This window comes from Blastomyces dermatitidis (assembly GCF_000003525.1).
Source record: "Blastomyces dermatitidis ER-3 genomic scaffold supercont1.1, whole genome shotgun sequence".
In the NCBI taxonomy this organism is placed as follows: domain Eukaryota; kingdom Fungi; phylum Ascomycota; class Eurotiomycetes; order Onygenales; family Ajellomycetaceae; genus Blastomyces; species Blastomyces dermatitidis.
In genome coordinates this window covers 9,615,153-9,632,128 of record NW_025544774.1, presented here as the reverse complement: position 1 = coordinate 9,632,128, position 16,976 = coordinate 9,615,153, and the positions used below count along the sequence as shown (strand labels likewise).

At 31.9% G+C, this 16,976-nt stretch overlaps 1 protein-coding gene across 1 annotated transcript; it reads right to left on the bottom strand.

The window, feature by feature from the left end:
- Positions 1 to 14,706: 14,706 nt before the first annotated feature.
- BDCG_01341 (DNA-directed RNA polymerase II subunit RPB11) lies at positions 14,707 to 16,867 on the bottom strand. Its single transcript, XM_045416844.1, has 4 exons — positions 16,428 to 16,867; positions 15,595 to 15,653; positions 15,382 to 15,491; positions 14,707 to 15,272 (listed from the first exon to the last, which is right to left on the bottom strand). The coding sequence occupies exons 1-4, from the start codon at positions 16,442 to 16,444 to the stop codon at positions 15,072 to 15,074; spliced, it is 387 nt and encodes a 128-aa protein (XP_045272482.1). The 5' UTR covers positions 16,445 to 16,867; the 3' UTR covers positions 14,707 to 15,071.
- Positions 16,868 to 16,976: the final 109 nt, after the last annotated feature.

Sequence of the window (16,976 nt, the reverse complement as noted above, 5' to 3'; positions counted from 1 at the left end):
ATAAATATTCACTGTCACAGATCCAACAATAGTTGAATACAGTTGAAAATGCCTGATATCTATTAAAGATTGATCTTCTCTCAGAATACTGGCAGATCTGTGTAGATGAACTGTCAGTCCTGTGAACTGTGTTTAATATGCAATGAGAGAAGTTTAAATTCCTAGCAATGTTATTTGATCTGATAAATACATCTGTCATCTTCTAAATAATGATGAATACAATTCTTCATAAATAGAATGAAACCTCATGCCTTGTATACCTTGATGACATCCTAGTCTTTTTAAACTCATATAATGAACATCTGAAGTATCTTGATAAAGTGCTTACAACTCTGGCAGAGCATAAGCTCTATGCCAAATCAATCAAGTGTGTGTTTGAAATGAAAGAGTTGAAGTTCATGAGATATGTAGTGAGTAGTAACTGTATACACCTCATCTCAGAGAAATTGAATGTCATAGTGAATTGACCGCAGCTGAGAAATGTACATCATGTATAACAGTTTCTTGAGTTGATCTCATACTACTGCAGGTTCATCAAGAATTTCAAATGAATATCTGCATCACTCTCAGATCTCTTAAGAGAAATGAATGCAAATCTGTGAAAGAAGAAGTTTTGTTTAATCATCTGAAATGCTGTGTGTGAAGAGGCTTTTCTCACACTGAGAGAATGTGTAACAACATCCTCAGTGCTTATTCAATCAGATTATGATAAATCTTTCTACATTGAGATGAATGCATTTAAATGAGCTATCAGAGACGCCCTTCTACAGATGAGTAAGAATGACAAGCTGCACCTGATGATATATGATGGTAGGAAACTATTGAGCATTGAGCTCAATTACTCAGTGTATGAAAAGGAATTACTAGTGATCAAGCATGCACTGACATTGTAGAATAGATATATTGATAATGAGCATATAACAATGATGATCATGGATCATGAAAGCCTTGTCTATCTATAATTAATAATAAAACCTTTCAAATGTTTAGCATGTTGAATCTCAGAGTTCTAAGTGTACAATCTCCATATCAAATACTGAAAGGGATTGAACACAGTGATGTTGAATGCAATCAGTCACAGACTCAATTTCATGAGTGAGAGTTCTGTGAACCAGGCACAAGGAATGTTCACATTAAACATGCTGAGAGAATGCAAGAAATCAGAATGAGTGAACATCATGATCTCTCACTTGAAGAATGACAAGATGTTGAATGATAAGTGTCTCATAAAAATAGTAGAAGAGATGCTTCTGAACTTCAAGCTGAGGAAATTGAAAAATGATGTTGTGCTTTATCATGATCTAGAATACACAGAAGCTCTCTATCTAGAATCTTCATTTAGATGTGACTTGATGACTTATATGCACAAGGAATTCAGTCACTTAGAAAGCCCTGAACTTATGAATGTACTTGAATCAAGAGCATACTGGCCAAGCATGACTGAGAATATCCAGGCATACACTCACAAGTGCCTGAATTACCAGGTTGCAAAAGAATCTAAGAAAGAGTTGAAACATAAGAAAGTATAACATCAGATGAAATGTACAATACAACTGTTCAAATGATGAGAGGTGAATCTCATAGACATATTACTGTGAACATCAAATGGAAATTGATGAATAATCACTGCTATTGATTACACTACTGGCTGGCCAGTCATGAAAGCAGTTTCAGAGGTAACAGAGAAGATGATAGCAAAGTTCCTACACAATGAGATCTATATCAACTATGAAATGCCATGTGAGATTCTAACTGATAACAGTGTGAACCTTGTGAGAGAAGCAGTGAGACATTTCATGAGCCAGTTACAGACAAGACATTGTAGAACAACATTATATCATTCATGAATGAACAGGAAGATGAAATGCTTGAATGGAATCTTGAGCAACATGCTGACAAAATATCTAGTGAGCAAGTCTATGAGACTATGAAATGAATATCTCAGGCAGGCGCTGTTGACCACACGAATTCGACAGCATGCAGTCTTCAAGCATTCATCATTCTACCTGTTGTATGAATTGCATCCGCGCATCCCGGAGAATGCTTCAGAAAAGATGAGAGAGAGAGCAGTTGCAGATGCAGCAGAAACAACAGTTGTGAACACAGCAGAAACAGCAGTTGCAGATGCAACAGTCACAGACACAGAACCAAGATTGAAAGAGATCAGCCATGCATGTGCAAAAGCTAATGAGTTACTCCTGAACTGAGCAATTCAATTGAAAAGAATATGAGACTCACTTGTTAAGAAATCAAGTCTCAAGATGGAAACATGAGTTCTCATATGCAATGAGAGTTCTGAGAAGTTTCAACCTAGATGGTTTGAGCTATATAAGATACTCAAATCACATTCTCTGAGAACATACACATTGAAAGAATCAGAGAAATGAGTCTTACATAACTTAATCAATAATTCACAACTTATAAAAGTAAAGATGCAAGATCTGAGTGAATTATGATCATCTACAGCACTATCATCAGCATTGAAAAAGAAGAGACTTATAATTGAAAAGTCTCACGAAGTAAGAGAAATCATAGACACTTATGAACCAGATAATCTCACTTATTTCAATCTTTCCATGATTACAAGGAAAGAATGAGAAGAAATGAAGAAATCAGATGAATATCACACTTCAATAAGTGATGAGACTGTAGCTGATTGTACAATAATGCACTGCAGATAGCAGATGTAACACAGTAAAGAACAGTCTCAAAGCAGCAGACTTACACATGAGTCAGATCACAGAAGAAAAAGAAATTCAGAGTTGAATTTGACTGTTTACACCAGTTCAATTGCAGAGATCACAGAGAATGAACTATCTAAAACATTCACAGATGCATGAGATCAAGTCATCTCAACTTCTGAGAATGCTCAGAGATCAGGCAAGGTTAGTTTTGATAAGCTGTTCACTGTAGTGATCTGAGTGAGCAAAGAGAGACAGTATAATGCATGAGACAGAATCATAAAAAGTTGAAAGCTGCTGAACCTAGTCATCAAATGCTGTACTATATAGAGATTGTGTAAGAGTAGTGACTAGCAGATAGAGAAAAAGTGTAAGAAAAGAAATAATAAATTGATTATCAACTGTAAGAGTTGACTGCAAAAGACAAATATTATCATACACATCTCATTCATTTTCATATGTTATATGTTTAATCTATTTTCAATGCCACATCATCTGAAAAATGTCAAAAATAAAGAAAATCTCAAAACTTGAGATCTGCAAGAGATTTGAGGGCTGCAAGCTGCTCTCATAATAATACTATGCACATCTTCAATTTCTCTACTACTCTGCATATAACATTAATGTCATTTATCACAAGATTGGCTGAAATGTCAATATAGAAATATGTATGTGTACATGTAGAGAAATTGAAGAAGAGCACAGAACCCACAAGACCAGGAGTCAGGGCAGAGAAAGCAGAGATAGAAGAAATGAAAGAAGAAGATGCAGGATCGGACGAATGACAGAAGCCATCTGAGACTGAATGCTTACAATCTGATGTGTGCATGACCTTTCCTGCAGAAGAGGGAGAAGAAGTAACAGAAGAAGCTTGAGAGCAGGAGGGAATAGTCTCAGTGATGTTGTCATCTTTGATTAAAATGACCTCTGGCACCAGAGCAACTAAGAACTATTGTTAGTGTATAAAATCACAAAAATAGAGGTAACAATTACTGAACAAACACTCACTGACCTTAGAATTGTACGCACAATTACAACATGCATGAGACTTCTCAGAAAGAGAGAGAGAGACACAGAGAAATGCAGGAAGCAGAACACAGCATGTGAATAGCTCATTTTCATGACAACATCTCAGACAAGGTGTATGAGTCTCACACTCACAGATGTAAAAGAGTATGACATCCGCATTTCTGTTCCTGAAAACACAGATATCTTTTGCCTGCATCACAAAGTCAGATAACAGATGCCAGAGAATAGGTCAATACAGATCTATCATTTCAAAGAAATTCATCAGAGCAGATGTTCCTGCAATATTAAACTTTACAGTTGTAAAAAGTTTCTTAGTATCTGTGAATATCATGACTTCATACACAGCAAAACTCATAATGATTTTTCCTAAGAACAGGAAAATCAGTGTCAGAAAGAAAAAGATGAAAAAAGAAAAAGACTTATAATCTTGATACTGTTGAAGAGAGAAGTGATTCTCTGAGATGAACAGACAATTATCTCATCATGAATATTTAAAATGAATGTAATAATCAGTGTTCACAACTGAACTTCAGATAGTTATGTCATACACTGTCTTCATGTAATAAATTGTTCTAGAGGTCAGTAAGAAAGATGAGAGTGTATACACTGAGAAATGTGATTCACTGAGCCTATGCAACATCTCCTTGAAATGAGGAGAGCTAGTAAGAAAGACAGAGATAATAAAACCAGAAGTAGCAGAAGTAGAGGTCACAGAAACAGAGGTAGTAGAAGTGAGAGAATCAGACACAGGGACAAGTGTAGAAGATTGAGAAGAAGCAGCAGAGAAAGAAGCAGTAGAAGGGACAGAAAGAGATGCTGAAGACCTGACTATATATGACACAGACAATTTCTTCATTATTGTGTCCTTCAAGTTCTCAATCAATGATTCAACACTGGGTTCACTATCATCAGTGAATGCAGATCTGTCAATGCATGATAATTCTACACAAATAAAAACAAACATATCAGTATCTGTGTCTATGCAAAATCATGTCAGAAAACATGATTAGAAACCTGCTGAGAAGAGAAACAGTCAGAGATGTATAAGAAGATGAAGAAAATGTGTCATCATTCATAGTAATACATTGTTCTGACAATTGTTAGAAGATAAACAAGTTCTGATCATATTTCACAATGTGTTACACTTACTGCTAATGAACTGCTCAGTATGAGCACTATGATAACACTTGTTATAAGAATGAGAGGCCATTGTCAGAAATGTATACAATGTGATAGATGAACAGATTGAAAGAGTTGAACAGAAGAAGAAGTAGAAATCTTGAATGAGATGATAATGTTCAATGATGATGATGATGATGAAGATGATTAAAGAATGAGAAAAGTTAGTGAATAAGTGATGTAATATAGTGAAAGTTTCTTTGTGAGAGTGTATGTGAAATGCTAGCTGAATCAGGGATAGGTCACATGATCGCGAAACACTAGTAGCGAGCTAATCTGCATGAAGCTAGGGTGTATGACATGGTCACGTGAGCGTGACTGAATCTGGTGAGAAAGGATGTGATTCAAAAGAACATATGACTGTCAGATAATCATGCGGCCGCTTCCGAACTACTAGTGTACACATATGAGTGTAAAGGGGCCATAGTGTACGCTAATTAATTTAGCGTATGAGATTACAATATAAGAAGCCGGCGTACGCCTGTAATCGTACGCTGGCTTAAGCAACCTTTGAATCACACATATATTCTTTCACTCTGAAGCTTCACCATGTACACCATTACATACGCGTATAAATATTCATCTCAATCACTGATTCTCGCACTTTCTCTTTCTTTTCTTCTCTAACGTTTTTATCTTTGTTATATAAAACCTATCTATTATACTAATCTATTCAGTGTAGGTCTCTTACATCTGCATTCTGATAACTTCAGATGTTAGAAAATTTCTTCAGAGCTATAATCAGTTCATAATGAATATTTCTGAATAAAGTTACAGTGATTGCAGTAGAGAGATAACTCTTCAGTAATCTGCAATGTAATCTGTTGATAATTATTTCATAGTTCATCTCAATATTTGTGTTGAGTTTTTCATAAATTTCATGACCTGAAATCAGATGTGAAGAATGAAGTGATTATTTATCATGATTGAAAAAGAGCATTCTGTGTTGAATTGTAAACAATGTAGACTTTGTGATTTATAGTAATTTCTTAAAGAGTTTGTGAATCTTCAATAAAAGTAAAAGAAGTGAAAGAAGTGAATTCAGAAAACATGATAATAATTTAAGAAAGATAATAATTTATTTTCAATAACTAATCACTGATGTGTGTAAGAAGAATTAATATAAGAGAAAATAATCTTGTTTCTTAGCTTAGTTATAATTTTAGTACTAACTCAGATTGAATATCATTGATATATAAAAGTAAATAAACAATCTTGATTAATCTCTGTCATATTTCTTAAAATATATTAATATTGTGAAAGAGAGTGTTATCAAATTATGTTATCAGATAATATCATTAAAAATATATTAATATTATAAATATCAATGTTGAAAAAATGTTGATACTTATACATTATAGTGATTTATGAATCATGATAGTTAAATATATATACATATATATATATATCATTTCTGACTTGATTACAACTTGTACAATAATTTTTGAAAACTTAAAATCAATTTTAATTATTAATAATTAAAAACTTAAACTTATAACTAACTAATATAAAAAGAAAAAAATCTACTCTTTCTCTTTCTTATTCTTCTTATTATTCTTTACAATTCACTTTTTATTCTTCTTCTTCTTCTTCTTCTTCTCATCTGAGATAATAATCATCTCAAAATCTCTCTTCACTGCCTTCTCAGAGAAGAGTTCTCACTACTTTCTCTCAGTCAGATTAATCTACATCTCAAAATCCTGCATTTTCTGATCTACTGTCTCAGGTTTCATCTCAGTGATAAGCAGATTAACATGCTCAGAGAGTAGAGCTGTCTTCTTAATATTCTGAATCATGAAGTGTATTCAAGATCTGAATAAGGTCTTAATTCTCTTCTTCTCTGCCAGCTTCTGCTAATTAATTAGAGAACAGAAGTATTATTAAAAATTATTATCTCTTAATAAATAAAAAACTTATCAGTTTTAACTTCTTTATCTCTTACTTTAACACTCTCTTAATCTTCTTCTGTTATCACTTATTTACAGTAACACTCTTCTTCTCTCTCTCTCTCTTTATCTTAAACTTAAATCATTCTCAGAACTTCTTCTGATCTTATCACTACTGTATAAGACTCTTCACTATCTTCTTCTTCAATCTCTTACAGGCAGTATCATTCATATTATTTCTATACTTAGTTCAGTTTAAATCTATCAGAAGTATTACTTAAAATTGTTATTATTCTACTCTCTTATAAAGCCTCTTCAAGGTATTATAATATGTCTTATAATCTGTCTTCTCTTACTTGAATATCTTCTTCTTCTCTTTCTTCAATCTGTGACAGTGCTCACGCGCCTTGGTGATCCTCAGGACCGCAGAATATTTGAAGAGAGATGACATGATTAGTTTCAGTGAGTATTGAAAAGAGATAAAGATAGAAGAGACAGTCAGAAATAATATAATAATAATAATAATAATAATAATAATGATAATGATAATGATAGTGATGATAGTAATAATATTAATGATGATAATAATAATAATAATAATAATAATAATAATGATGATAATGATGAAAGAGAGAGTGTATTGAAATATATTACTAACTTATTAAATATAAAGAGATAAAGAAAATATTAACAGCTTTCAGAGATATACAGAAACAGCTATAGTATTGCATAGTAACATTATCTTCATTCAATATATACAGTGTTGATATTCTTTATATGCAGTTATTATATAATCTATATCAGAAATATATGCAGAAAACAGATCTTTATTGCTAGAGAGAATAATTGCAGTGATTCTCTATTTTCATATTATAAAGATAAGTTATTCTCATTTCTTTCTTCTCTCTTTTCTCTTCTTCTTCAACTCACTACTAAGTTCAAGCCAGTATGAAAACTATTAAAACACTCTTAGAAACTCTTAAATTAAAGAGTATAGATTAATCAAATTTTAAATACAGAAGAATTAAATTATATTTAATATTACTAATTATTCATCTCTTCTTAATAAAATCACAGTCATATCTAGACTGACCGTGTGATCATGTCTGAAACCAGAATCGGATTTTTTGATAATCTCATTATCAATTCAACTGATCTTATTACACAGTTTTAATATTAGATAGTAGTTTCATACTGTCTCAGTGAGACTTACTGTCTACTCTTATCATATTTTTTAAATGAGATCATGATTTTCACTTCTTAATTTAAATTATTTTTATTGCTTTAAATGACTTTAAATCTTATTTAAGCATTATCAAAAAGTGTTACTTTTTAAAAAATTAAAAATAGTCTAAAAAAAACCTTAAAATGTCTAAAAATAGTAACTTTATGCTAAGAATGAGACTAAATGAGATCAAATGAGATCACTTTCTCATTTTTTTCAAGTCATGGTCTCATTTTAAAATCTGATATATAGTCACTTTGCATGTTTTTTTGATAGTCAGTCTCAGCGGGATTCACGCCAAGAAATGTATGAGATCAGATTAAATGAGATTAAATGTGAAATTCATAATCTCAGTAGTCAGTCTAGTCACATCTTTCTCTTCTTCTCTTAAATGAAACATGATCTGTGAAAAGTGAGTATTATATCAGATTATAATGATTAATACAGTCTCAGTATGCAGAGCTGTATACACACAGCACATGCTAAACTGAGAGACTGTGTGAGTTATAAATCAGTGTCAGTATCTCAGAAAGAGTCATACAGTATAAGAAAGCTGCAACTCTCAGTTATATACACAGAGAGTGAATTATTACAGTAAGTGTATATACATTGCATAAAAGTAACACTTTTTAATAATACTTAGTCTCTAATATTATGAAAATAGAGTCTCTCTGTGAGATCTGTTTTTATCAGAAGTCAGAGAATCTTATATTTCTTAAGATTATCTTCACTCATCTTATCTGTGAAATCAATGAGAGAAATTATTAATTTCAGTGTTCTACTCTTAATATTATTCAAGTGACAGCAGAGTTCACTCTGATCACACTTTTTAAGTGTATGTTTTCTAAATATTCATATTTATACAGATATATACTGATTATTTATTAGATAATGTTAAGATAATAACTTATCACAGCTGTGTTACTTTTACTGTGAGAAATACACAGTTAGTGATAAATATTATAAAGACTCTGAGAAGTAAGTATTTTAAAAGTGCTGCAGCTCTGTGATCTTGATTTTTTTTATTTTTATTTTTTATTTTTTTCTTTTTCTTTTCTTTTTTTTTCTTTCTCTTTTTTTTTTATTTATTCTGATTTTTTCTTGTTTTTATTTTGTTTTTTATTTTTTATTTTTTTTTTGTATTTTATATTTTTTTTATAATTAAAATTATATGAATTATGATCTGTGTTTAGAAAAGTAATAATATTTAATAATACTCTCTATTGAATTTTCAACAAATGAGTACTATGTTATGATATTATGTAAGTGAGAAGTGATTTCATAATTTCATTTAATATTATTCTCAATAATAAAATCAGAATGAAAATGTAACTAAGAATTTAAACATATTCTTTATTCAGAACTAGATTTTTATTTAAAAAGTGAATCTGAGATCTTTAATATTTGAAATAATGTGATTTGAGATTAATGTAATAAATATAAATTATGATCAGAAGTAATACTTTTAGATAATATAATAATTATAAAGTTTAATTCTGATCTCAGATATAATTACATAGTTAGTCTAACTATAATACTGTGTCTATACTTATATTTAAAAGTTTCATATTATTATTAGATATAATTATATCAATTATTAAATATGTAATTGTATTCTTATATATCTGAGTGTTAGAACTCTCAGATCTTTCATTAATATTCTCTTATAAAATCTTTATTACAGAGTCAGAGTGACTGATGAGTAAGCTTCTATTTAAAAACTCAGTGTCTGCTTAACTGTGTTTTCTCTTTCTTATATGTTATTATATGTTCAGATATCTCTTAATAAATAATTATTTCTGATGAGAAGATAATGTATAAATAATTATTTTCTAATAAGAAGACAATGAATGTTTTTATAGTGTAAGAGATTTACACTGAATAGATCAGTATAATATTGATAGATCTTATATAACAAAGATAAAAATGTTAGAGAAGAAAAGAAAGAGAAAGTGTGAGAATTGATGATCAAGGTGAATATTTATACGCGTATGTGGTGGTGTATGTGGTGGAGCTTCGGGGTGGAAGAATATACGCGCGTTCGTAGCAGCCGAGGATCAGTGATCGAGAATGGCTGAGAATCGGAGCGTATGCTGAATCTGTGAAGTGTAATGAAATAGTCTATATGATTGATCAGAGTGGCGGCCGAGGATCGGCGATCGAGAATGGCCGAGAATCGGAGCGTACATGAAATCTGTGAAGTGTAACAGAATAGTCTATATGATTGATCAGGCGCAGCCCGTCACAGTAATGAAACTATCAAAAAATCTAGTTCTAGTCTCAGACACGGTCACACAGTCAGTCTAGATATATCAATCTTGATTGATTAGTAAACTGATGATATCTTCATCTATACTCAGTTTCACAAGCATTTTTATTCTTCATAATGAGTAGAGAGTGAGATTGAAAGTATTAAAATATATAGAAGCATCTAGACTGACTGTCAGAATCATGAATTTCACATTTGATCTCATTTAATCTGATCTCATACATTTCTTGGCATGAATCCTGCTGAGACTGACTATCAAAAAAACATGTAAAGTGACTATATATCAGATCTTAAAATGAAATCATGACTTAAAAAAAATAAGAAAGTAATCTCATTTAATCTCATTTAGTTTCATTCTTAGTATAAAGTTACTATTTTTAGACATTTTAAGATTTTTTTTAGACTATTTTTAATTTTTTAAAAAGTAACACTTTTTGATAATACTTAAATGAGATTTAAAGTCATTTAAAGTAATAAAAATAATTTAAATTGAGAAGTGAAAATCATGATCTCATTTGAAAAATGTGATAAGAGTAGACAGTAAGTTTTACTGAAACAGTATGAAACTACTATCTAATGTTAAAATCATGTAATGAGATCAGTCAAATTGATAATAAGACTATTAAAAAATCTGATCCTGGTTTCAGACACAGTTATACAGTCAGTTTAGAAGCATCTAAGCATTCTTTCAGTGCTTTTATATTTAATTCTGTAAATGTTGAAATTATATGAGTTCTTTGTTAAGTTAATCATTGAATTTCTTTGTATTAAAGTTATTAAGTTACATGCATATCAGCTATCTATTACTGTTGTAATTTTAACATTACTCAGAGTCACTGTAATATCACTTCTATACTCACATTTAAGAGTTCTTTTATATTGTTATTAGACATGTCATTCATTGAGTGTATAATATCTATGAAATCTTGAAGAAGTATAATTATATGAATATCTCATATATCTGAGATTAGACTGGCCGCTAAGATCATGAATTTCATATTTAATTTCATTTGATCTGATCTCATACATTTCTTGGCATGAATTCTGCTAAGACTGACTATCAAAAAAACATGTAAAGTAACTATATATCAGATCTTAAAATGAAATCATGACTTGAAAAAAATAAGAAAGTAATTTCATTTAATCTCATTTAGTCTCATTCTTGGCATAAAGTTACTATTTTTAGACTATTTTTAATTTTTTAAAAAGTAACACTTTTTGATAACACTCAAATGAGATTTAAAGTCATTTAAAGCAATAAAAATAATTGAAATTGAGAAGTGAAAATTATGATCTCATTTGAAAAATGTGATAAGAGTAGACAGTAAGTCTCACTGAAACAGTATGAAATCACTATCTAATGTTAAAACTGTGTAATGAAATCAGTTAAATTGATAATAAGACTATTAAAAAATCTGATTCTGATCTCAGACACAGTCACACAGTCAGTCTATCTAAGATGTTAGAACTCTCAGATCTTTTACTGATATTCTCTTATAAGATCTTACTCTCTTTATAAGATCTTGTTACAGAGTCAGAGTGACTGATAAGTAAGCTTCTATCTGAGAACTCAGTGTTTACTTAACTGTTTAACTGTTTCTCTATTTCTTATATATTGTTATATATTCAGATATCTCAATGAGTAATCATTTCTAATAAGAAGATAATATATGAATAATCATTTCTAATAAGAAGATAGTGAATATTTTTCTAGTATAAGAGATCTATGCTGAATAGATCAGTATAATATATAGATTCTATATAATAAAGAGAAAAATATTAGAGAAGAAAAAGAAAGAGAAAGTGTAAGAATCAGTGATTAAAGTAAATATTTATACACATATGTAATAATGTATACAGTGAAGCTTCAAGATGAAAGAATCTATATATATTCATAGCAGCTAAGAATCAGTGATTAAGAATGACTGAGAATCAGAGTCTATATATTCAAGAATGAAGCAGTTAAAATCTGTGAAGTGTAATAGAATAGTCTATATAATTAATCAAGCACAGCCTGTCACAACTATGTATATTATTATATACATGTATAAATATTCACTCTAATTGCTGATTCTCATACTTTCTCTTTCTTTTCTTCTTTAATATTTTTCACTTTTATATTATAAGATCTATATATTATACTGATCTATTCAGTGTAAACTTCTATATTATCTTTTCTTCTTTATTTTAAATATTATCTTCAGATATTTTATCTGCTGATCTGATATTAATAATTATCTTATCTGAATAATAAATACTTAAGTATTTATTATTCTCATCATGAGAATCAGCTTTATTAAACTGTTAAGTAGATCAGAAACTTGACCTGACTATATCAGAAGCTATATTCAAATCAGCTTTAAATTAAGAGAGTGTTTCAGAGTATTTATTAATGAAGCTATTAAATGCTTCAGAAAAATATTCACTGATAGAGTATAAGTATAAAGCTCCAGTGGCTGAATGGTTAATGCGGCCACCAAGTAGCGCCTTGGCGTGAGAAACCAAGGTGTGTGAGTTCGAAACCCGCAGGGGATACATTAAATCCGGAACTCAAGCACCTCAGGTTTCTAATAAATACAGAGGTGTATAAATTGCTTCAATAAAATCACTCTATGTTCCTGAACTGAGAAGTTATTATCACATGTATTTAATTGTCACTTCTTTGTATTTCCTATGTTCTTGTTATCTTGACATGGTCTCAACACCTGTATTTCCTTCTGTATAATCAACACTTAGCCTGTATTTAACATTATGCAAGGACTCATCATAAGCTTCACTTGCATATGAGTATAATGAAAGAATAATAATAATAATAATAATAGTATAAGTATAAAGAATTATTATTAACTGAATCAGTGAGTTAAATATAAGATTATAAATATATATATAAGTAAGATTATAATAAATCTATTATTTTAATATTTATTTATTAAATTCTTATTAATATTATTCTCTTTTTCTTACTTTTTTTTTTTTATAATATAATGTGTTTTCTATAAGTTAAGTAAGTAGTAGTATTATTAATTAATAAGATTTTAAACATATTAATACTGATAGAATAAGACAATTTTAACATCTGATAAGTGTATTAAATGAAGTAGTAGTTAAAATAATAATTATATTAATAAGAAATTCTGAATTAGCAGTAATTTTACACAAAACAGATCTCATAACCTGTAAAAGATGTAAAGCTTACTTGATTGAAAATGTTACTAGCTTATGAGAAGTTATATAATAAAAGAATTAGTAAGTCAGATTATATAATCTGATATTTTTCACATTATTTCTGTTATCTCAGTAAGCTCAGATACTTCTTCAGATATTCATTGCTGTTTTAACACTGAATTAATGATTATATTATAAGCTAATCTCAAATAAGTAATAAGCTAACTTAAATAGTAAAATCAGATTATATAAGTGATAATATCTTACAAAGTATCTGAGAAGAAACAGTTTCTAATTATTAATAATATAGAAAGAATTTACTCAGTACTCTGAGTATGAAAGAGAATTTCAACTTAACTTCATAGATTCATCATTTCTATATTATCTTGAAATCTTAGAATAATAATGTTCTTATAATGTATCTGATTTTTATATTTATATTTCAAGTTCTTAGAATAGAAGTATTATCTCAAAGTTGATCAGTGTGTTTTTGAACACAGGAATTTTAATTCAATTTCTCATACAAAAAAAAGCTCTTAGAAATTCTGAGATCAAAAAATATAATCATTTTCAAGAGTATATATCTATCTTAAATATAGATTTTTTTGAAATATTAAAGAAATATTTCTATTCTTCTTCTCTTTAGCTATAAGCTAAGGTGATTTTCAAATCTCAAAGATATGTGAATATATAGTAATAGAAAGTCAAAGTTAAAGAATCTGAAAAATCCTTGTAAATCTCAGGAATCTTCATTGAAGATGAAACCATTTCTTCTCAGATCCTCTGGCGAGGATTGCTCTGAGCACATGACTTGTATCAAAAGTAGGTTAGTGTCATGCTGGATTAACTAGTTAATAATAATGCTGCAACCTGTTCAAACCGAGCCAGAGGTCTGAGCCCGCTGAGATAACATTTCTGAAAAGAATGATTCATTTTCAGATTTTTTGATGCTTGGTCCTGAAGACCAGACTAAATAGAATCAAATGTGAAATTCATGATCCCGCCGGCCAGTCTATCCACAGCTTATTCACCATTATATTAAGATTTACAATTCAGTGATGGTGTCACTGACTGGCACAGTTGAACAACCATAACCCGGTTGTATAATAAGCCCGGACATGCTAGCTTGATCCAACCTGTTGTATTTTTCACCAACTTTTTGCACCGCTCCTGGAACTCTGCCAGTACTGCTTTTGTGCACCCTGCTTCCCCGGAACTTCGGGGGTACATGGGAATCGTCCCTGCACGGTTCCAGGCACACAAGGAAGAGAAGAGTGAATAAACTAGAATTTATTTTGTACGGAATAAAAAAATATTTTTTTAAGAAAGACGTTTGTAGCCTTCAAGCATGAGTAAGGCACCAACCATCCTCCCTAAATGAATTAAATAAATGACAACAATCAAGAAAAATACAATTCCAAGAAAATATTATCAAATTCTCCCAACCAGCCCCAACGCCGAGTCTCACCCAGGGCTAAAATCCCCAAAAAAAAAGAGAATACACATAAAGCCATCCCGTGGGAGAATAAATAAAAGAAAAAGACGTAAAAAGAATACAGAATCCAACCAACATTCTCCCAGGCTGTCTGTAACACCACCATAAGAATCGAAATCCCAAGTACCCAAACCACCGCTCCCTAAACACCATTTTGCGCATTCTGCTGCTGCACACCTACCCCAACCATCTTCCGCAATTCATACTCCTTCGTAAACTCACGACTCAGCGAACCTAGATCCTTGACAAGTTCGTGGCAGGCTGTGATGACGGCTTCCTTAGGTGTGATTTGACCATCGGTTTGTACGCGCAAGATGAATTTGGGGACTAGGGGATGTGGGACCTGCGGCGATATTAATATACGTTAATTTCATAACAATGATTGTTCAAAGGCAATAGAAGACCTGGGGGCGCGGAGAGGGAATATATATCTACATAGATGAACAACATACCTTATAGCCTGAGAAAAGAACGTGGGAGCTATTAATGAGACGCGAGCGGATCATGTTGCCAAGAGTGTGGTCTTCTTTGTGGAAGGTGAAAATAGCGGTGGACGGGATACCTGATGGGCAAATAAAATAGTTGAGTCACGTCGATTAGCCATCGCTATTCTGTGGGATGAATATAACAATGGGGTGGGAAGGAAAAGGCAAAAAGAGACTCACGGGTATCCACCTCAACCTCGACCTTCTTCTCACCCGGGAGAAGAACGAAGGATTCAAATCTACGCGCGAAGTAGAGTGTTAGCTTCAATAACGCGATGTTCGAGAATAACATGAACAGAATATCAAAGACATAGAAGTGTATCTAGCCAAGACTAGCAACCGAAAACGTAGAAAAAGGAGAAGGATCCGAGTGCAAAACGTGAAATTGACAGCAGAGCAGAGCAAGCCACCCGAACCTAGGCACCATATCCAGATGCGGACGGACTTTGGTCTTGCATGGGTTGTGACGGTAACTAGCCGCCGAGGAGTCGAAGAACGTCATGGCGCGTTCCCGCTCTGGATCAAGCGTTTTGTGGTGTTGGGTTTCCATCATGAACGCTTAGGGCCGATAAAGCTATTGAAAGAGATGAACGAAGAATGAAATTCGGGATATGAGGGGGACTCAGGGCTGAGGATAGAACAGAGCAATGATATAAGAGAGCATAACAGATGCGCGGGAGGTAATAAAAGGGGATAATGCAGACATGGAGACGAAGGAGAGGAAGGAGGGATGACAAGACACAGGACACAAACAGGCTCTTTTTGCTGGCTGGGCAACTATGATGGATCCTCCAGCAGCATCGAGCAGAAAGTTGAGAAAAAGATGGAATGTTTCATTCATTCCTCTCCAACTGCATGCTTGTATTCTTGCTCTGTGTGCTTCTCTGTTTTTTCTGTCTCCTCTGTTTCCTCTGCTGCTTTCTCATGTTTCTTTCAACCACAAGCAGAAAAGTATGTTGAACATGACATGAGCTGGGTCTGTTCAAGGGGAAAAAAATATAGAAATATCTCACCTTTCAGGGGCATTCATCTTGAATCAGAGCAGTTGCAGCCAGAAATATTCCCAGATGACGACACACCTCCTGGTGCAAACAGTAACAAAAGTATAGATAAAACCACTCTGCTTGGGGCTGTTTGTCAAGAACAGTTCAGGAACTTCCCCTCCCCTCTTCTTTTATGTGTGTAAGTAATGGGGGTGAGTGTAGAATACAAAAAGAAAGCACCTCCTGCTTCAAAGAAAACAGAAATGCGGGTATCCAAAAACATACAAAGAAAATGAAAAGGAAAGTAAGAGGTGGATTTCAAACCAGAAGAGTGAAATGGATGAAAAGCGAAAATGAAGAATGTAGGGCGTATTCAAGAAGGGAGGAATACGTTACTGCAGCACGGTACATTAAAAGTGGAATAACACGGCCGGGGTATAGCTATTGTATAAAATGTCTTAATATTATCAATTTGATATCGAGTTGAAGTTTCTCTCTGCGGCTCTGGATGCGGCGAAATTGCAGATCACGTGGGGTGACTAATTTGGAGCTCCACAGAGACTTCTTGACACTCGGATT